This window comes from Notamacropus eugenii, chromosome 6 (genome assembly GCF_028372415.1).
Source record: "Notamacropus eugenii isolate mMacEug1 chromosome 6, mMacEug1.pri_v2, whole genome shotgun sequence".
Lineage (NCBI taxonomy): Eukaryota > Metazoa > Chordata > Mammalia > Diprotodontia > Macropodidae > Notamacropus > Notamacropus eugenii.
Window position 1 is genome coordinate 338,732,566 of NC_092877.1, and position 20,874 is coordinate 338,753,439.

The following is a 20,874-nucleotide window of genomic DNA, read 5'->3' on the forward strand; positions in this document are numbered from 1 at the left end:
GTCCTGGGACCGCGTCCCCACGGCCAAACAGACCCCAGCCCAGCCCTTCGCTTCTCAGTGGCATCTCGCCTCCCACGGAAGCCAACGAGCCAGCCGCCTCCCCTAGCTCGGGGCCGGGAGCAGGGCCGTGGCCCAGCCTCCCACTCATGGCAGACCAGTCCGGCCCTGCCCATGCCGTGGCCTGGGGACAGCCAACGGCGTGGGCCTGGAAAAGCCTGGCCGAGCTCGGCAAGTCGTGAGCCTCTCCAGGCCTCCAGGGTCCGCATCCCTACAGTGGGTCCATTTCGGCGCGGCTCCGGCGAGCTCCCAGGCTCGCCAAAAGCGCCTCCACGCCGTTCTCCCTCCGGTTCTCCCCCTCCCCAGCCTTCCTTCCCGCCCCTCCACTCAAGAGCGCGGCCTGGCGGCAGGGAGGAAGGAGCAGCTGCAGCAGCAGGGGCGGAGGGAGGGAGGGAGGGAGGGAGGGGGAGAGAGGGCGGAGAAAGGACCGCCCCCTTCTCTTAACGGACAACCCTGTCCGGCCAATCTCCTCCCCAAGCCCCTCCCTGTGTTCCCGCGCCCCTACCAATGAGAGCACCGAGAAGGCGGGATTTCCGCCTCCCCGCGGCGTTGTCGTCTCTTCTCTGGCTTCTCCGCCGTTGGGCCCGCAGAGCGAGCTCCGGGGTCATGGACGCCGCTTAGGGCCTCCTGACGCGACTGAGGAGGGACTCGGGACGAATTCGCTCTTCGCCAGGAGGGTCCACCCCCATCCCTGGCCCCTCCTCCCTCAGGTGAGAGCCGGCCTGGGGGGCGCCGTGGCCGCGCCTCGGCGGGGGCCTAAGCTGTCCGCCCGCCCGCCCGTCCTTCCATCCATCCCGGGAGCGAGAGGTTCTCCGCTCCCTGCCTCCCTCCTCTCAGTCCCCCGGGCGGGGCCGGGTGCGGGCGCCCTTGCGGGAATTGATCCCTGCCGTGACCCGCCCCTCCCCCGCTCCTTTCTAAAGGCGGACCGAGAGTGGTAAAGTTTTAATTTGTCTAGGTTTCTTCTGCCCCGCCCCCGAGCCGGGCTGGGGGCCCCCGGGGGAGGGCTGGGGCGGTGGGAGGAGGCCGCCCCCCACCCTCCCGGGCGCTCCGAGCAGTCCGCGTTTGCCCGGTCCGGGACGGCTCAGCTCTCCCTCGGCCGGGTCAGGGCCGGTGGATGCAGAAAGGAAGACCCCGCTGGGCCGAGAGGATAACCACGAGGAAGGCTGGAAGTGGGGGTCACGGAGGGGGTGAGCAGGCCGGAGCCTCCCCTCCTCCGCCGCCGGAGCGGACCCTCTGCTTCAGCACCTTGGGCAGCTGCCCGGGTCCGGGGCTCGTGGAGGTCCCGGGCACGAGGGGGCACTGGGCTGTCCGGGAGCCAGTCCCCCGCGGACGCTCCTTGGAGCCCCCAGGAGCCGGGGGAGGAGGATGCGGAGGGGCTCCTCCCCGGGCCGGTCCCTGGGCAGCTTCCGAGACTCGTGAAGACGGGAGTCGTTACCCGGGGGGAGATGTGGGGCTCCGGCTCTCCAGGAGCAGCCGGGGAGAGTTGGGGCACGCACCTAGGCAGGATGACCCCGACTCTGTATGACCTTGGCCTAGTCATTTGCCCTCTCCGAGACTCAGTTTCCCCATCTTTAAAAATAGCTGATCTTTGTGGTTGAGCTCTGAATTTATGAGATTTAAAGCCTGAGAATTCTGGGAGAGCCATCAAATGTCCTTGTTTAAAATTAATAGGTCCTAGCCATCTTCTTAATGTGCCTTTAGTGCCTAAACACCGGCTCTTCAAAGGTATTTGAAATGCTGATGTCAGGGCTAGTGGCATGTCTTGGGTGCTCTCTCTTGGATCCATTTGAGCCGTGTGGTAGAGTGGCAAGAATCAGGCCTGGTCCTTAATGCTGCTGTATGACCTTGGGCAAGTTTTTGGGCCTCAGTTTTCTCAGCTGTAAAATGAGGACATTGAGCTAAGTAATATTTCAAATCTCTTTTAGCTCTAAATCTGTGATAGTATAATACAATTATATTAGTATAAATGTATGTTTGAACATGCTTTTTGTTGTTTCCTATATAAATAATGGAAATAAAATGAGTAAAAGAATTTCCTGTTTGCTTTGTGTGACTTTTCCCTTAAAAATGCCTACATTTTAAATGGAAAAAAAAAAAAGACTGTCCTAGACTTTTTTATGTGTAAATTCTGGGCTTATAGTCCCCTCTTACCTTTCCAGTCTTACATCTTATTCCTCTCCTTGCACTCTTCAGTCCAGTTGAAGCTGGCCTCTTGGCCATCACTTTCCATCACTTGTCTCTAGGGATTCTCTTTGGCTGTCCCACATGCCTAGAATGCTCTTCCTCCTCCACTCTGACCTCCCTGGCTTCCTTTAAGTCCCAACAAAAATATAATTTTGTGTGTGTGTGTATTTGTTCGCATGTGGTCTTCTCCATTAGATTGTGAGCTTCTTGAGGGCAAGAACTGTCTTGGACTGTCTTTTCCTCTTTCTGTATTCTCAAAGCTTAGTACAGTGCCTGTTACATAGTAGATGCTTACTGTTTATTGTTTGATTGGACAGTAATAATGTTTACTAGGAAGTAATTCAGTCAGCTCATCATGTCACCATATTGTGTCACGTGGCATTTTGACATGAGACATTACAAAAAGATTGTATTAATTGAGAAAATGTTAGGACCTCAAAAGAGAGGGCCAGAATTATTATTTAGACAAATCAATTATTACTTATTAATCAAAAGTGTTTCATAAATACCTTATATGTGATAGGCACTATAAGGCATTGAGGATACAGTGGCAAAAATGAAACATTTCCTTGTCCTTGGAGAGCTTCCATTTTTTTGAAGGAGACTACATCGACATAAATATCTATATGGTAAGTTTTTTGTGGGGAGGGTGCTATCAGATCTTGTAGAAGGTGACGCTTGAGCAGACGTTTGAAGGAACAAAAGGATTTCTAAGACGTGTTTGGTGTGTGCAGTTCATGTAAAGGAATTGGAAAGTTGTATATGAGGAACTTCAGAGAGGCTAGTTTCACTGAAGGGTATAAGAAAGAGAGTAATGTATAATAGTTGGAAGAGAAGTTGAAAAATCATAGTGATGAATATATAAACCTGAAAACTATAGTACAGAATATCTTATTCTGTTATTCTATTAATGAGAAAGGAACTTACTTTTAATAACTTGGATATTTAGTACAGATGAAATCACCTTCATGTGTTCCTTGTATTTACCGTCTCGATTTACTGTTTTTCCAAGCTAGAAATCCTGCCTAGCCATTTTGAAAATGTGTGTGTTTTAGTCACAAGGAAGACTGGATTTGGGAATGGGAGAGGGGGAATACAACAAGATTAGTGCAAATCTGTTGCTACTACTAGAAATAAAATGCAAATCTAGTTTTCTGCTGGGGGAAGGGAGAGCAGGCAGCAGCATCATTCTAGTAAGTAAATTTAGTTATGTTTTCCTATTACTATAAAGTTGATTTTTTTAGTTCTCTTTACTCATACAATCATTAGACTTACTAGTAGATGTTCATGCGGAAAGGTCACAGGATTTAATTCAACAGATATTAAGTGTTTACTATCTTCATCTTAATGTTCTAGGTATTGTATAGAGACAGGTAGAAAAAGCTGTGTGGTGATGTGAAATGAGTACCGTACTCGGATTTAAAAGGCTTCGTTTGAACACTGGCTCTGCAACTTGATAACTGAACAAAATGTTAGAATGTTTTATTGAAAGGATATTTACTGAATGTTTAAAAAAAGAAGTCAGTGTGGCTATATTTTTTAACTTTTCAAATTTTTTTTTTGTCCTGAACTTAATAAATACTAAGTGGGAGCTTTTTCATTTACAAAAACCAAAACAGAGTATTGCTCATGAAACTAAATACAATAACATAGCTTACTTTATTAAAGCATATCCTCACTCACTTCAGTACATTAAGTGCCAAAAGCTGTCCCCTTTCTCAGCATTTCCTTGGGAATTCCTTCTGGGTTTTTTTTTTTTGTGCATATTAAAAATAACTTCATTGATGCTCTTATCTTTTTTTGTTTTGTTTTGCTCTCACTGGTCAATCAGTAAGCATTTATTAAGCCTCACTATGTGCCAGGTGCTGTGTATTAAGTACTGAGAATACAAATATAGGCTAAAAGATGATGTGTGGTGGTGGTGGTGGTGGGTGGTGGTGGGGTGTGCTGCTTTATTCTAATGGGAGAGGACTACACTTAAAAACAGAAGCTGAAAAAGGGAAAGAGGGGGCATGTTGGAGAAGGCCAAAACTGCAACCTTGTGAGAGATGACCAGCCTTAAATGGAGGCACTGAGAGGTGCCATTCAATCAGAGGGAAAGGCCACAGGGGCTGAAGATAAATTCCTAGGTGGGAATTCCACAGCTGAAGTGCTTTCCAGGGTGAAAAGGTTTGTGGGACATGGTGAAGAATGCTACAATCTTGCCTGTGGTATCTGAAAATCCTTATCCTTTATACAGTATTGCCCTCTTGGGGAAGAACAGCTTATATCAGGAGACCGATGTTGTTCCCAAAAGTTAGGGATAAGGGTTACCATGGTCACCTCTTGTTTGTAGTTCTTGCTGTTCTGACTTCACTTAAGCCTTTTCTGCACATCCAGGATGATCAAGAAATGGAGTACCACCAGAAGCCCTAGGATTTACACCTTCATGTTAGGTGCTGCCCTGAAGCTCTGGTGAAAGATCTCTGGGCAGATGTCTTCTCAGGGTAGGCCTTCTTTTCTTGGGGGTGTCCCAGCACCTTCACATATTAAGGCAGGGGCCCCCCTGGATCAGGAGCTGGGAGTCTGGCACCCACAGAACACCCTACCTATCTTGTAACAAGTTTGCAAAATCACACACAAAAAAATCCAAATTACATCCACATATTGACCATCTCTGAAAGGCTGTCTCATTCTATACCTCTGATCCATCACTTCTCTGTCAAGAGGTAGGAGCCATGCATCATCCCCCGCCCCGGTCTTTTGGAATTGTGATTGGTCATTACATTTTTTCTTTTAAGTCTTTCTTTGTAACATTGTAGTAATATAAGTTATTTTCCTGGTTCTACTCACTTCACTGTATCACTTCATGCAAGTTCTTTTCATATAACCTATTATGCAATATTATCTAATTGCATTCATATACCATACTTTGTTCAGCTATTCCTCAGTTAATGGACACTCCCTTAATTTTAGTTCGTTACAAGAGTACTACTGTAAACACTTTTGCATTTGAGGCTTGTTTCCCTCTTTCATCTCTTTGGTAGTGTACGGGTAGTAGTATTGTTGGGTCAGAGGGTATCCACAGTTTTGTGACTTTTTGGGTATAGTTGTAAATTGCTTTCCATAGAGGCTATACATTTCACAACTCTACCAGCAGTGCATTAGAATTTGTGTCCCCCCACATCTTTTCTAAATGTTGTTTTCCTTTTTTTTGTTATTTTTGGCATGGGTATGAAGTAGATCCTTGAAGTGGTTTTAATTTGCATTTCTCTTATTTAGTAATTTAGAGTATTTTTCATTTTGAGAACTGCCTGTTCATATTCTTTGATTATCTTCTGGGGAGTAGTGACTTATTTGTTAAGAGTTGACTCTTTTGTTGGGAGAAGGGGATCCCATGGGAAATTCTAGCAATATAAAAAAATATCATGAATAAATGTTTACAAGGAGAAGAAAAAGAAAATGAAGGAATGATCACAAAGATCCAGCATGGTGTTGCTTGACTCACAGAACTTTTTAGCTTAGGAACTGTCATAGCCAATATTCTCAAAAGTACATAGCCTTTGAGGACATAGAGTGAACCTTAAATCAACATCAGAGTAGGGAGTAGGATTTGATGGAAGAATTGGATGGTAATCTGATTAAAAGAAGTACTTTTATATTTTTATATCCTAGTAGTTAGTTATCCTGTAGTTTCCTAATATAGAGAGGGGATAATTTCATTCTCTTTAAACTCAGTGAAAAGGCCAAAGTTCTTTTTAAAAAAATATCAAACTAGTTTCCTATGGATATGTTTTTATATTACTGAAATAACGTAGGTTGATTAATCGATTACAGAAGATCACAATTATAGATAATGAATTTGAAGATACATTGTCTTGAATACTTATTTATCATTTTCTAGAAGTAACTCATTTTTAGCATATCCAGGTACACATATATTTTACATATTTTATTGGTATGTTGGTTTTAACAGCACAACCAATTTCTAATTACTGGTTCTCTCTTTCTTGTAGTAGTGTTGAAGTAAATCTAAAGATGTTTGGTTATCTAATGGAAAAACACAAAACTTCCAAAATGGTTAGTAATTTTTAAATAGTAAGACTCAGGATTTCATTAACAGGTAGGGGAGTAACAGAATAATATGAAGAAGAAAGAGATTATTGGTTACTTAAAACCTTGTGTTGTGTCATTGATGAAGCTAAGAATAAGACTCTCAGCTTTGTTTTGTATTTGTATACCTGAAGGTATAATTTTAAAAAGCTTATTGCATTAGATTTTGAAAGATACCATTATCCTTCTTACATATAATAAACATTGATTATTTTTACTGTTGAAGTAGAATAGTTTGTTTTGGACTTTAGAATGAATTATAGGATTAAAATGATTTCTTGTTCCCTGTATCCATATTGATTGGTAGAGATTGCTTAGAAATGAGCCCATTATAGGTAGAAGCAGACTGAGATGGAGTATCGTTGGGGCTGTGCCACACATAAAAGAAGAGCTGATTGTATTGTTTTGGGGAATTTTGTTACCATTACCATGAGTCAGCTGGTTATTACATGTCTACATAGAGAAGTCAGTGTAGGTTAAGAAAAAAAAAAATTCCGCAGACCAGGACCGGTAAGTGCTCTAACCAAGGTACAAATTGAATATTATCCTGTTGAATGTATTGTGTACTTTCTCCTTTAATATAGGAATTTAGCTAAGCATATCACAAAGCAATAAAAACAAAAACTCTTTGGTACTGGTTACAAAATAGAGGTTCCTTAATGCCATAGATTACACAGTGTGTAACAGCATAATGTTCAGTGAGGACAAAGAACAGACCAACTGCGATGAGGGCTCACAACCTGACTGAAACTGCCATGAGAATTGGAAAGCACCGACAGAATGAGGTTTAGGCCAATGATCATTCGTTTTATATAATTAAAAAGTTGTTGCATAAAGAAAACAATGCAGTTGCAATTAGAAGGGAAACAGTTAACTGGAAAACAATCTTTGCAGAAAGTTTCTCTGATAAAGTTCTCATTTACTATATTTAAGAAACTGATTCAGTTTTATAACAAGAAATCCAAGCTGCCAATCTGTTTTAATAAAAAAGTGTTCCAAATCACTAACGTTAGAGAAGTGAAAATAAAACAACTTTCTTACACTCATCATTGTGCTAAAGAAGACAAAAGGAAAATAACAGTTGTGGGAAGTAACTTTGGGAAAATAGGTATATTAAATTACTCTTGGTGGAGCTGTGAATTAATTGACCCAGCCATTCTGGAAAGCAGTTTGGAACTATACCTAAAAAGTCACCAACTCTGCATACCCTCTGATCACGTGATAATCCCAAAGAGAAAAACAAAGAGTATCCATATGTACAAAAATAGAGGGTTGTAATAGCAAAGAACCTGGAAACTGATGGTGTCCGTTAGTCCATTATTGTCCAATAGCTAAACAAATTATGGTATATGAATATAATAGAATGCTGTTGTGCTGTAAGACATGAAGTGATGCCTTGGAAAACTTGTATGTAATTATAGAGAGTGAAATGAACAGAACCAAGGAACAATTTACACAGTTAAAACATTGTAAAGAAAAACAACTTTGAAAAATTTAAGAACTTTGATCAATGTAGTGATAAACCACGATTTCAGAGGACTGATAACAAAGCATCCTACTTACTTTCTGGCTTGCATGAGGACTTAGGATGCAGAATGAGACATATGTGGACAATGTGGGAATTATGTTTGGTTGACTATGCGTGATTGATTTTCTGTTACAAAGGTTTTGTTTTTGTTTTTCAATAGAAGGAGGAACTTTGAGGAAGAGTAGAGGTTAGGGATATGCTTTTCTCCCTTTCTCAACAAAGAAAGAAGAAAATAAGAGAAGGAAGTCAAGAAATAATAAGAGACAAGCAACACAGCTTTGAAAATGTTGAATTTATTATATATTGAAAAGTAAGCTTTATATAATAGAAATTGAGTTTTAGGTACAACCACAGCATTTTGGAAATGCTCATTTTATTTGGTGGCTAAGGTCAGAATTATACAAACTCTTTTAAGTATTTAGCTGTTTTTGTCTTTGACCAGCACAGAATCTCTTGGCAAAACAATGGATAAGTTATCCCTAGCTTGATAGAGAATTGAAATACTACTTTCTTCCCATTGCCACTTCCAGCTTCCCATAGGGGGAAAAATAGCTCTACCTCCAATACCCAGTAATTTTTCTTCCTTTGAGGTCCATACGATCCACATCTTCCACCGAATCAAAATCCTGGTAGCTTTTGTCTACAGATCTCCAGGACACTGTCCTTCCTTCCTTAATGCATCAGTACCTGGCTCACAATTTTTCTTTCCTTCCTAACTCTTACCCTAATATTTTGGAACTTCAGCATACATCCCCTGAAACACCCTAATTGTTCAGTTCCTTAACCTACTGACTTCTCCTTAACCTACTGACTTCTCATTACCTAATTCTCCAGTCTGCCTGAACTGTACACAGATGATGGTCATACTTTTGATCTTTCCATTACTGACAGATGCCCTCCTTCCATGTTTAAGAACTCTGAAATCTCCTTATCTAACCACACTCTATTGACTTTCCACCTTTCCCTCTGCCTTCCCATACCAAATTTCATTCTTTGTTTACACTATGACCTCTAGTTCATTAACTCCTCAGTTCTCTCCTAGAATATCATCCCTGAATTGCTCATTCTCTTCTTTTTCTCTCTATATTGACCTTCTGGTGAACCAGTTAAGCTCTTTGCTGTCTTCTCTTGTGTCCCTATCCTCCTTATCTTGTTGCTGATTGTTCCCTGAAGCCAACCTCAGCCTTAGATCACTTCCATCATCTGATGCCTTTACCCCTACACACATACTGGCAAACACAGTTGGAGAAAGTCACGTACCCACTCTGAATCCAGTACAGATTTCATCTCTGCAGCTAGACAATTCTATACTTCATTATCAAAACTCTCTATCCCATTCCCTTTGGTGGATCTTATAAACCTTTTCATTTCTCCTCAGACCTTATCTGGTCCCACCTGGCTGCTCACCTGGCTTTTATCATTATCTCCAAAAATCCATTCTTTCAAAAAATCAATCAGTTAATTAATTGATTGAAGACAGTTTGCAATCTGATACAGGTGCTACATATACATTCATATTAAACATTTTCACTTTAGTCATGTTGCAAAGAAGAATTAGAACCAATGGGAGTAACCATGAAAAAAAGAAACAAAAGAGAACAAATAGTATGCTTTGATCCGAATTTAAACTCCATAGATTTTTTTTCTCCATGTGGATGGCATTTTCCATCATGAGTCTTTTGGAGTTTTCTTAGATCCTTGTGTTGCTGAGAAGAGTTAAGTCTATCAAAGTCATTGCACAGTGTGACTGTGACTGTGTATAATGCTCTCCTGGTTCTGCTCACTCCACTCAGTATCAGTTCATGTAAATCTTTCCAGGTTTTTCTGAAATCTGCCTGCTCATCATTTCTTATGGAACAATAATATTCCATTACATTCATATACCACAACTTGTTCAGTCATTTCCTAATTGATGAGCATCCCCTCAATTTCCAATTCTTGTCCACCGCATAAAGAATTGCTATAAATATTTTTGTACATGTGGGTCCTTTTCCCATTTTTATGATCTCTTTGGGATACAGATCTAGAAGTGACACTGCTGGATCAAAGGGTATGTTATATTGTGCTTTGGGCATAGTTCCAAATTGCTCTCCAGAATGGTTGAATCAGTTCACAACTACACCAAGTTCCAATTTTCCCACATCTCCAACATTTATCATTTTCCTGTTTTGTCATGGTAGCTAATCCAATAGGTGTGATGTGGTACCTCAGAGTTTTTTGATTTGCATTTCTCTAATCAGTAGTGATTTAGAGCATTTCAGAAATTCAAAAATCAAATCAGCTCTGAAACTCAAACCTTCTCAGTACTCCTGGCTCCTTGGACCCTTTCCTTCCTCTCATTGGAGTGGGTAGAGGAGAGCTCCCAGATTTTCTATTTAAGGAGAAAACCCAGAGCAGACACCTTATCGTTTCCTACAGGACTTTATCGTGCCTTCCTGTGCTGGGTGTTCTTTTTCCCTCCCCCTACTTTCAAAAAATGTATCATCCTCCCCTATTTGATTGTGAGGTCCTTTTAGGCAAAGATCGTCTTATTTTTGGTTTTCCTAATGCTTACCACACAGACTCTTAAAAATTTTTTGATTGACTGCAAACTTCCTATCTGTCCCCCCCTTCCCTCATCTTTTCAACTGAGAACCTTGCCTCAAATTTTTTCAGAAAAAAATTGACACAATTTCCCATGAGTTCCATAACTTTTCCCCTCTTCCTTATCTCATATCACTCAGATGCCTTCTGCCATTTATCTGTTGAACTCTTTCTTTCTTAACCTCTGTCTCATGGCAGCTAACTCTTACCTGCAAAATGATCCTACTGCATCTGCTGTCCTCCAGCAGATTGTCCCCTTTTATCATCCCTACTCTCACTTCAGAATCTTTTCTCTCTGCTGATTACTTCCCTATTGCCTACAAATATGCCAGTGATTGCTCTACCCCCCAGAAACCAAGTATTTCACTTATTCCTTCCATCCCTATTCATTATTATCCATATTAGCAGTTATCTCCTGCTTTCTGAAGCTAAACTCCTCAAAAATCCGTTTATAAAAGGTGTCTCCGCGCTTCTCTCACTCTCTTAACCTCTTACCTCATTCCACTGAAACTACCCTTTCCAGAGTTACCATTGATCTCCTAATTGCCAAATCCAGTGGTTTTACCGCTCTCTCTGCAGCCTTTGACATCATTCATCACCCTGTTCTCCATGATACTCTTTTCTCTCTGGGTTTTCAGGGCACCAGTCTCTTCTAGTTCTCTTACATTTCGGTTGTTCCTTTGCTGGATCCTCATCAGGGTTGTGCCCTCTAACTGTAGGTGTCCCTCAGGGTTCTCTCTTCTACCCTCTTCTCTTCTTCCTCTATAGTACTTCGTGATTTCATCAGCTCCCATGTTCTTGAATCTAGCTTTCCAACCTAACATCTCTGCTGATTTACAGTATGAGCTGTCTTTCAGACATTTTGAAATGGATGTCCAGACATGTCCTAAATTCAACATGTCCAAAACTGTACTTGTTATTTTTCCCCCTGTCCAGAATTCCTCCAAACATTCCTATCATTATGAAGGGCACCACTCCTCCAGTTCCCTAGGTTCGCAGCAGTTATATCTTCAACTTCTCACTTTCTATTCCCCTTCATATCCATTGCCTCCAATCTATTGCCAAGCCTTGTCTATTTTCACCTTTGTAAAATCTCTTAAATTCCTTCCCCCCTCCTCCCCCATGCTCCCACCACTTTAGTACTGGCCTTCAATAGCCTGCTGGTGGGTCTATCTGCCTCAAATCTCTGCTCAATCCAATGCATCACTCACTAAAGTGATTTTCCTAAAGCCCAAGTCAGGGTCATTTCACATCCCCCCATCTCCCATAAGCTCCAGTGGCTTCCTGTTGCTTTCAGGATCAAATAGAAAATGTTCTGATTGACATTTAAATCCCTTCATAATCAAACCTCCTCCTGCCTTTCTACTCTTCTTACACCTTACTCTCTGACACATTCTCTTCCGATCCAGTGACGCTGGATTCTTGGCTGTTTCACAAACAGGACCAAATCCCCCACACCTGGATTGCTCACCCTCCTCATTTGTGCCCATTGGCTTCTTTCAAATCCCAGCTAGTCCTTACTAGTGTTTCTTAGTTCAAGTTCTTTTCTTCTGTTGATTATTTGTATATAGTTGCTTGCCTGTTGTCTTTCCCATTAGACTGTGAGCTCCTTGAGGGCAGGGATTACCTTTTCCTTTTTTTGTATTCCCTGGGTTTAGCATATTAGCATAGCGCCTGGGACACTGTAGGCACTTAAATGTTTGTTGACTGACTGAGGTATCTTTTCTATTTTCTTAGTTTTATCTCTTAATAGTATTAGTAGTATTGTGTGTGGGGGTTATAAAAAAGTTTTAATGAAAGTAATTAAAAGGAAATTTTGGAAATGAAGCCCTTTTTGTTTTTAATTTGTAGCCATGAATTAGGTTATAAAGGAAGTAATAGGAAGAATATTTTATAAAATGCAAACCATTATAGTAAAAGGTTAATCTTCTGTATGAGAGAAGTGATTATTTCTCTCCTATTAATCATCAATTATTGAATTAGGCCCAGGATTTTTTCAGAAGCCTGTGGTTCAGTTCTGAAGGACATCCTGATTGGGTTGATTTTCTTAATCTTCTTCAGACCCTGCCATTATGTTCTGGTTTGAATAGAGATAAATTCTTTGATTGATTTGCCCTGGGCTGGGTGTAATTTGGAAGTAAATGACATGATCAAGTCACTGTCCCCTAGCCTCTCGTAAGAAAAGGTCCACGTCTCATTATAATATTCATTCTCTTCTTAACCCATCGGTCCATTGCTACCCTCAGGAACACTTACCCTTCCAAAGTCATATAAGTGCCCTTTGGCAGGGACATTGAATGGGTTCCGTGAGGGGTCTTTGTCATTTGAGAGTGTCATTTACCCTTTTTTATTAATAATATGATGGCATTATTAATAAGAATGATTAATTTCCCTGAAGTTATGTCTCAAACTTTTTAAACATTACATTTATATGTTATTTGTTGAAGCAATTGAGAAGCAAGAGAACATTTGGCATATTTCATTTCTTGAATTAAATATCTCCATAATGCTAAAGACTATGAATATTAGAGTTGAACAGTTAGTAAATATGTGGATTTTGCTTCAATCATATTTGTTTCCAAGGCTAATTCTTTAAGAATTTTCCCTTTCATTATAGCCCTTGGTAAGTAAAATTGTGTTTGTATAATCACCATAATGTTTGTTGCGAATTGTGTATTTCATTCATTGTTTAGTTCAGTTACATGTGTTCAATCTAGGTCAGAATACCTCATTTAAAAAGATTTCCAAAAAGAAGCTAAAATATAAACTTCTTGAATTTTGTCAGCTTCTCCCCCCCACCCCCCGTCCCCCACAACTGTAAACATTAAGTAGAGTTTAGTTTTCAGCCAAATACATACATGCACATTAGTGCAGTTCCTTAGTTGGCTATTTCTTAGTTTGGTGTATAAAAATATTTGGTTTTATTTTCCCCAAAAGTATTTTCTAAACTGTTTTTCTGATATCTCTCTGACTTGTAATGAATATTATTGAGAGAACAGATACTTAACCTTACTTAGTTCATGAGGATAATATCCATATTAATGGGGTCTAGTATGTTCTGTTGGGAGTCAGGAGATAATTCACAAATCTACTTTGTGTTCTCTTCAGAAATTCTGTAAAAGTCTCAAGTAATTCCCCAGCTCTACCAACCAGCCCTAATGTGCCTGTCTTTCCATGATTGGGCAGTTAGGTGGCACAGGGGTTAGAGTGGCAGACCTGAAGTCATGAAGGCTAATCTTCCTTAGTTCAAATCTGGCCTCAGACAGTTACTGGCTATGTGACCCTGGGCAAGTCATTTAGGCTAACCCTATTTGCTCAGTTTCCCCATCTGTAAAATGAGCTAGAGAAAGAAATGGCCAGCCACTCCAGTATCTTTGCCAAGAAAAACCCAAATGGGGTTATGAAGAGATGGACATGACTGAAACGACTTAAGAACAATAAACTTTCCATGATGTTTCCAGCATGACAACCATTGCTGTCTTTTGTAGTTTTTAGTAATTTCCTATATTTGTGGTACATTGAACATTTAACAGCTATTTAATGCAAAGATTTTTTTCCATGGGGCTGCTTGTGCAGCTTTTTCCTCAGATGACTCCTAAAGATGAAGTTGAGGGACTTTTCTCCTTCTTAGATACCCCTTTCCCTGATGTTGCCTAGTTCCCTTTTGTTTAATGTATTTCTAAAGCAAGTATGTGTGTTCAACTTTAGCTGAGTTTTATGTTTTACATATGAGGTAGTGAGACGCCTGTTTCCCCTCTCCTGATTTTATATTTGTATATTCTTCTCATGTACTGCATTTATGTGAAATCCTAAGTTCCTCTTCTTCCACATTTTGTTCCTAGTATATCCCTTTCCTTTTACTTTTTTTCATTTCTTAGAATTCAACAAAGTAAAAACTAAAACAACAAAACCCAAAAAACACATGAAAAAAGCCTTACCTATCTTTTTCTTGTGTTTGTCTTATTTAACTTGCTCTGTGATGTTTTGATGATGTTAGTTCTTCGAAGGGACACTTGCCTCTTCTCTCCCTTAGAATGTAAGCACAATTCATCATTTTCTCAGATGTATTTAACTTTTTGGGTTTATTTTTCCTCATTTTGTTTGCATTTCTAAGTTTATTCTCAGTTCTAGTCTTTCCATCAAGATTGCTTGAAAATGCTGTCTTCTATTAATGGTTCATTTTTTTTGCCTGTAGGATCTGCTGTAGGGTCTTCTGCTATGGCTGCTAATGCTACAACTTGCCTAGCTTAGCACTGTTTAGGGACTTATCACAGCTTTGTCCTCTGCTTTTACTTGGGGTCACGGCTGGGTTCTAGCTTAAGGTACCCCATTACTGGGGCTTATGTTGTTTTGTGATGTCTTTATTCAGTGTATGATCTGACTTCATGCCAGTATGTGGGAATTTGAATAGATTTCCCTCCTCTTCCACCTAGTCAGTTTTGTGGCTAAGTGGATAGAGTGCTAGATCTGAGTCAGGAAGTTCTAGGTCAAAATCTGGCCTCAGACCATGGCAAGCCACTCTCCACTTCCATTTCTTCATCTGACTGAATCTTGCCTTTGATTAATTGTCTTTAACTAGAAACAATGTGTGTGTATACATATATATAGAGAGAATTTTAACCAATAAGATGTGTAGATGGGCTCCAACCCATCAAATACATGTGGCTCTAGTCAATTAGATGATGAGTAGAACTGTATATAAAGAGAGCCAAAGCTGAGAGAAGCAGACATGAAGAGAGCCAGCATTGAGAAAAGAGTAAAGAGGAAGACCTCTGATAGCCTGGAGGAAGTCCTTTCTGTTGGTCTGTGTTGATTTCTCAGAAGTCCCATCTGTTGGTCTGTATTTATGTCTGGTCTTTATAAATGAATTGAGATGATGGTGCTGGTGCTGTGTTGTTAGTATTGTTGTTGCCCTGCTTAGCTTTGTTTTTTTCAGAGACAGTCTGTGGAGTGGAGCAGTCCACATGAGCTGAGACATGGAGTAGGAGCAGAGAGTTGCCTATATGTGAATCCAGGCAAGAGTTTGGAGTGGTCAACCCACAGAGGAAGAGCCATGGGCCTTGGAAGCCAACCTCAAGTTAAAATGGAAAGAGGACTTTATTTGGATACTTGATATTGATTGAATGATGTGTTTTACTTGAGCATGTTGGCTATTGTTATGAGATATATACTGACTGAATGATGTTTTTCTTAAGGATGGTGCTATGAATATCATGCTTTACTTTATTGAAAAGTGCTTAGTTTCTGAAAAGGGAGTTCATTATACTCTGTGATTAGACCCTTGAGATCATTCACAGCAGCAGTCCTCAGGTATGTTGCTGGTGATTGGTATTCCATAGATACATGCTAGATTTATAGGATCAATTGAATATTGTAAATGCTACATTAAGAAATCAGTATTTTTTTGGTCCACTTATTGTTCTTATGTGTTTATTTTTCAGGTGATTAAGATGCTGTTATCCATAGGGATGTTAATGTTGTCAGCCACACAGATATATACTATTCTGACTGTCCAGCTGTTTGCATTCTTTAACCTACTACCTGTAGAGGCAGACATTTTAGCGGTAAGTGCATCTGAAACAAATTCATGTCTGAAATAAGTGGAAGAAAAATTGAACAAAACACCACTTGAGCCAGGTGTGTGTGTGTGTTTCAACTTTGATGATATACTTATTCCATGGAACATTCAAGTAATAATTAGAACCGTTTTCCTAATGGTTTGAAACTATCTTACCGCAGATGTTTTATGATTTGGGTGCAAGTATAACTGAAAAAAATGACACATTTAAATAAGAGTGATTGGGACTCTGCAAGTATTTTATACTTATGTTGCTTTTATCAATTCTGTTAAGCTATGAAGATAGTCTGGGGAGAAAGCCCTCAATGACTGTGACTGTTGCCCAAACCTTAAGATGATTTTCTCTTTTAAAATATTTTAATTGATAACTTTTGTTTCTAACTCACATATATTCAATAATACTGCTCCTTCTCTACTCACAGAGCTATCCCTTACAAGAGAATAAAAAAAAATTTAGCTAAATTAACTTAATACATCAGCCAAAATCTGTCATTCTATGCAGTGTTTACATTCCAAGTAATTCACCTTGCAAAGAAAGCGAAGCATAGTCTTAGAACGCTTTGGAGTCCGAGTTTGCTCAGTATGGTTTTATAGCTATTCAGTTTCAGTTGTTTTAGTATTTCTATTTCTATTGTTGTAGTCATTATGTGTATTGTTTTGCTGGTTCTCCTTCACTTTGCATCCGCTCATGTAAGTCTTATATTTCTCTGTAGTCATCATATTCATTGTCTTAGAGTGTTGCAATTAGCCATTGCATTAATGTATGACAGTTCATTTAGTCCATTCCCAAGTTGATGGGAATCCACTTTGTTTTTAGTGCTTAACTACTACTAAAAGTGTTGCTATAAATATTTTGATCTGTGTGAGACCTTTCTTTTTATCATTGACCTCTTTGGAGTACCTGTCATGCATGGGTCAATGGTTATAGTGATTTTAGTCACTTTCTTAAAATAACTGGTTGGACCAATTTTAAGGTTTTTCTTATACTTGGAAACACAGACTTTTCTAGTGTCATTTCTTTGAAGGGTTACTGTCCCAAATAAGTTACAGTTTTATTGATTAGTTATTGCTTATTAAAACTTGAGCTAAGAATTTGAAATGTTATAAAATGACCAGGAATCTCTAGGGTTAGCAAGAAGCTGACCTGTATGGTCTTGCTGGATCTTATTTATACAAATACACATTTGTAAATGAGGTCTCCGAAGGTCTTAGATTCTCTTCAGTATGTGAGACTATGAACTAGGGACACTTTGTGGTAGTCAACATACGTTAGGGTGGGTTCCCCCTTTTGCCTTATACTACTGGTATATGTTCATTACCTGCAAGACTAGAACTTTGGATATCCCTTGATATTATGAGAATAACCTTTTAAAATGTGTCAGTTCCAGTCTAAAGTTGTTATTCTTATGGGGGTATTGAGACTTTGTGCCTAGAAGCCTATGTCTGGCATGGGAGTGTGGGTCCTACTAAATTGTTAAGACTTCATATGTAGACCTCTTAATGTCTTCAAGGACTAGCCTGGTTAAATTTGAGGGAAGTTCATTACCAGGTTGGTTGCAATGTGTTGAAATTATTGTCCAAGAAAACCTTATGAATATGATTTAAGATAGTAGAGGGGTTGTGATCAGCAGTGGTGATACTGTAGGTGCTTGACATATTAGTATTGATGGAGAATAGGTGTTAAGCATATTTTTGCCATCTTTTATGTGAAAATGCATTTGTAGATGAGAAATGAGAAGGATTTTACATGTATATGCATAGCATAGTTGAAGTAGCAATAGAACTGATTGAACATAATTATAAATGCATTGTTTTCATTGTTGCATAATGTGAATCTAACTTGACCTTTTTAATTTTATATTTAGTATAATTTTGAAAATGTGTCCCAGACATTTGATGACCTGCCAGCAAGATTTGGTTATAGACTTCCAACCGAAGGTTTAAAGGTAGGTAAGAAATGGTATTTAGAATATAGTTAAACTATTAATGTCATTTTATTATAGCATATTTTGTTGATGATGTTTAGAGTATCTAAAAGTATGGCTATATAGTTTCCTAAAGTTTTTAACATTTTGACCAGTTAAACCTCGGTTTTTCATCTCCTATTATAGCTTGTCCTCAGTTTATATGAAAAGGTTATGTTTCAGAAATTCATTTTTAATGCCAATATTTGGAATTCTTGAGTGCTGCATTTCTCTCTAATGATATATTTTTACATGGCACATTAAGGCTTATGAAATACTTTTTTCTCAACAAAACTGTGAAATAGGTCATGCAAGTATTGCTATCTTAGTTTTACAGATGGACCCTAAGGCTTTGAGGAGCCGAGCAGGTCCCACACTTAGGGCTTCTACCTAAGCCTGCATTTAAACAAATCTAGCAGTCTTTTCATTGTACCAGGCTGCCACCTGACTGATGATGTAAATGCCATTGGCTCAACAGACCCCCATACAAAACCTGATTTTTAGCTCATGTTGTGTAACAAATATTTGCCATTAAAAATAGAAAGTCAAAACTGTGAGAACACATTTTTCTTTGAGCATTGTAAAATAAATTTAAATATAGCAAAACATTAAAACAAAAAAAGGTAACATATCCCACAGTGCCCTTACCATAACTGAGTTGGCGTTAAACCTAATAATAATAAATCTTTCTGATGGGATCAGGAATCTACTTCACTTTGAGCCCTGTCTAAGCCTCTTTGGCTTTGCTTGCTTCACTTTGCATCAACTCATATAGATCTTTCGGTGTTTCTTCATCATCTCCATCATTTTATTTTATTAATAATGATGCTTCATTTTATTAACATGCCATAATATGTTTAGCCATTCCCCAATTAATGGACATCTAATTTGTCTCCACCTTTTTGCTATCACAAAAAGTGTTGCTATAAATATTTTGGTGAGTATGGTAACATTCTTGTCAATGGCCAACTTGAAGTGTAAGCCTAACAGTAGAATTTGTGGGTCAAAAGATGTAAGCATTTTAGTCTCTTTATTTGCAGAATTCTGAATTGCTTTCCAGGAATTATTATACTGATTTGCAGCTCCACTAGCGGTGTGTCTGTCATCCCAGACTGATGGGCTGGTAACATTGCTATTCCTAAGAGTCTTGGTTTCTAGGTCCTGGGCTATCTCCATCAGGTTCAGAGGGGAGATAGTAGCCAGGGTAGTGATATACTTTTGACTTTCCCTGGTACATGCTGCATCTTGTTTCTCAGGGCATGTTGCTGTGTCAGCTAGGCAAGCTGTACTGCTCTGTGTATGGCATTTGCTTGGCAGTTGGTAGGGATGGCTGGCTTTTTCTCCACAAGGGTTGCTTTCCCTGATGACAGTGAGGGTGGGGCTGGGAATGATTTAGGGGATACTACTATTCCCAGAGCTTTTGGGTTCAGGTCCTGGACTGTCTTTAGAGTCTCAGGGGAGATGGTAGTCAAGGTGATGGAGTATCACTGTGCTACAAACATGATGGAGATGATGGAGAAACATAGGAAGATCTTATGAATTGATGCAAAGATGATGATTTTGACTTGCCTGGTACATGCTGCCTCCTGTTAACAGGGATTTTGTTCTTGAAACATAAAAGATAAAGTGAACTTAAATAAGAGTCTAGAGCAGGATATATTATACTTTAGCTGAACTTTAAAAAGTAGCAATCATTACCTTAGACCAAACATCAGCTAATTTAGGTTTGATTAAGAGATGGAGAGCTAAACTACATTTTGCTGAAATAATCTATTGATAGTGAATTAATATCAATACTTCACATATGAACTCAATGACATTGTATCTGAATACTTAAAAGGAAGAAATAGGCAGTAAAACTGTAATAGTTGGGGACATCAATGTACTCTAGATAAATAACCAAAAAATAAGCAGGAAATAAGTGAATGACCTGAAAAGAATTTTAAAAAAGTAGATCTCTAATAATTACTGAGTAGAAATTAAAAGGAGTGTACATAACCTCTTAGCTGTACATGGCACCTTTCCAGAATTTGATACTGCAGATCTCTAGCAATCACTGAATGTTAATAAGGAACATGCACGTCTTTCTGCCGTATAGGGCACCATAACAAAATTGACCATATATTAGTACATAAAAACTTAACAGACAAATGTAGAAAAGTGCAGAAATACTAAGCATTACTTTTGTTGACTGCAAAGCAATAAAATTTATATTTAGTAAAGGGCCTTTAAAGAAAGCTCAAAATGAACTTGAAAATAAGCTTTATTCTAACGAATGAGTTAAAGAAAAAAAATCATAGCTATAATATGTAATTTTATTGAAGAAAATGATGTAATTGAAGTTACATAACAATTCAGTGGATGCACCCAAATCACTCCTTAGGGGAAAATTTATTTCAACATATTCATTGACGAAAGGGAGGAGTAATCAATGAATTGCTCATACAGTGAAAAATAAATTAAACATCAAAATAGAAATTCGTAAGCTTCAAGGAAAAATTAATAAAATTGAAAGTAAAAAAATGCCATTGAATTAATGATTAAGGCTAGGAACTAGTTTTTTAAAAAGTATTTTTAAAAATTTATTTTCAGTTTTCTACATTCACTTTTATAAGGTTTTGAGTTCTAAATTTTTCTCCTCTTTCCTCCCTTTTCCCCTCCCCAAGAGGGGAAATAGCATGCAATCTGATATAGACTATATATGTACAGTCATTTTAGTGATGCTGTGAAAGAAGAATTAGAACCAAAGGGGAAAACCGTGAGAAAGAACAACAAAAAGGAAATAGTATGCTTTGATCTGTAGAAACCTGTGGAGAAGACAGCATACTTTTAAAGATACTTTTTAAGGATTACGTTTAATACAAGTATCTGGTTTGTTTGAAACTTGT

General features: G+C 39.1%; 1 protein-coding gene across 1 annotated transcript in view; it reads left to right on the plus strand.

Annotated features, from left to right (window-relative positions):
* Positions 1-479: 479 nt before the first annotated feature.
* Positions 480-20,874, plus strand: part of RNF13 (ring finger protein 13) — an 82,989-nt gene continuing 62,594 nt past the window's right edge. Inside the window, exons 1-3 of the mRNA XM_072618287.1 lie at positions 480-767; positions 15,886-16,008; positions 17,888-17,968. Of these exons, the coding sequence (XP_072474388.1) occupies positions 15,895-16,008; positions 17,888-17,968 (195 nt within the window). The 5' untranslated portion in view covers positions 480-767; positions 15,886-15,894. The remainder of the gene's footprint in view (positions 768-15,885; positions 16,009-17,887; positions 17,969-20,874) is intronic.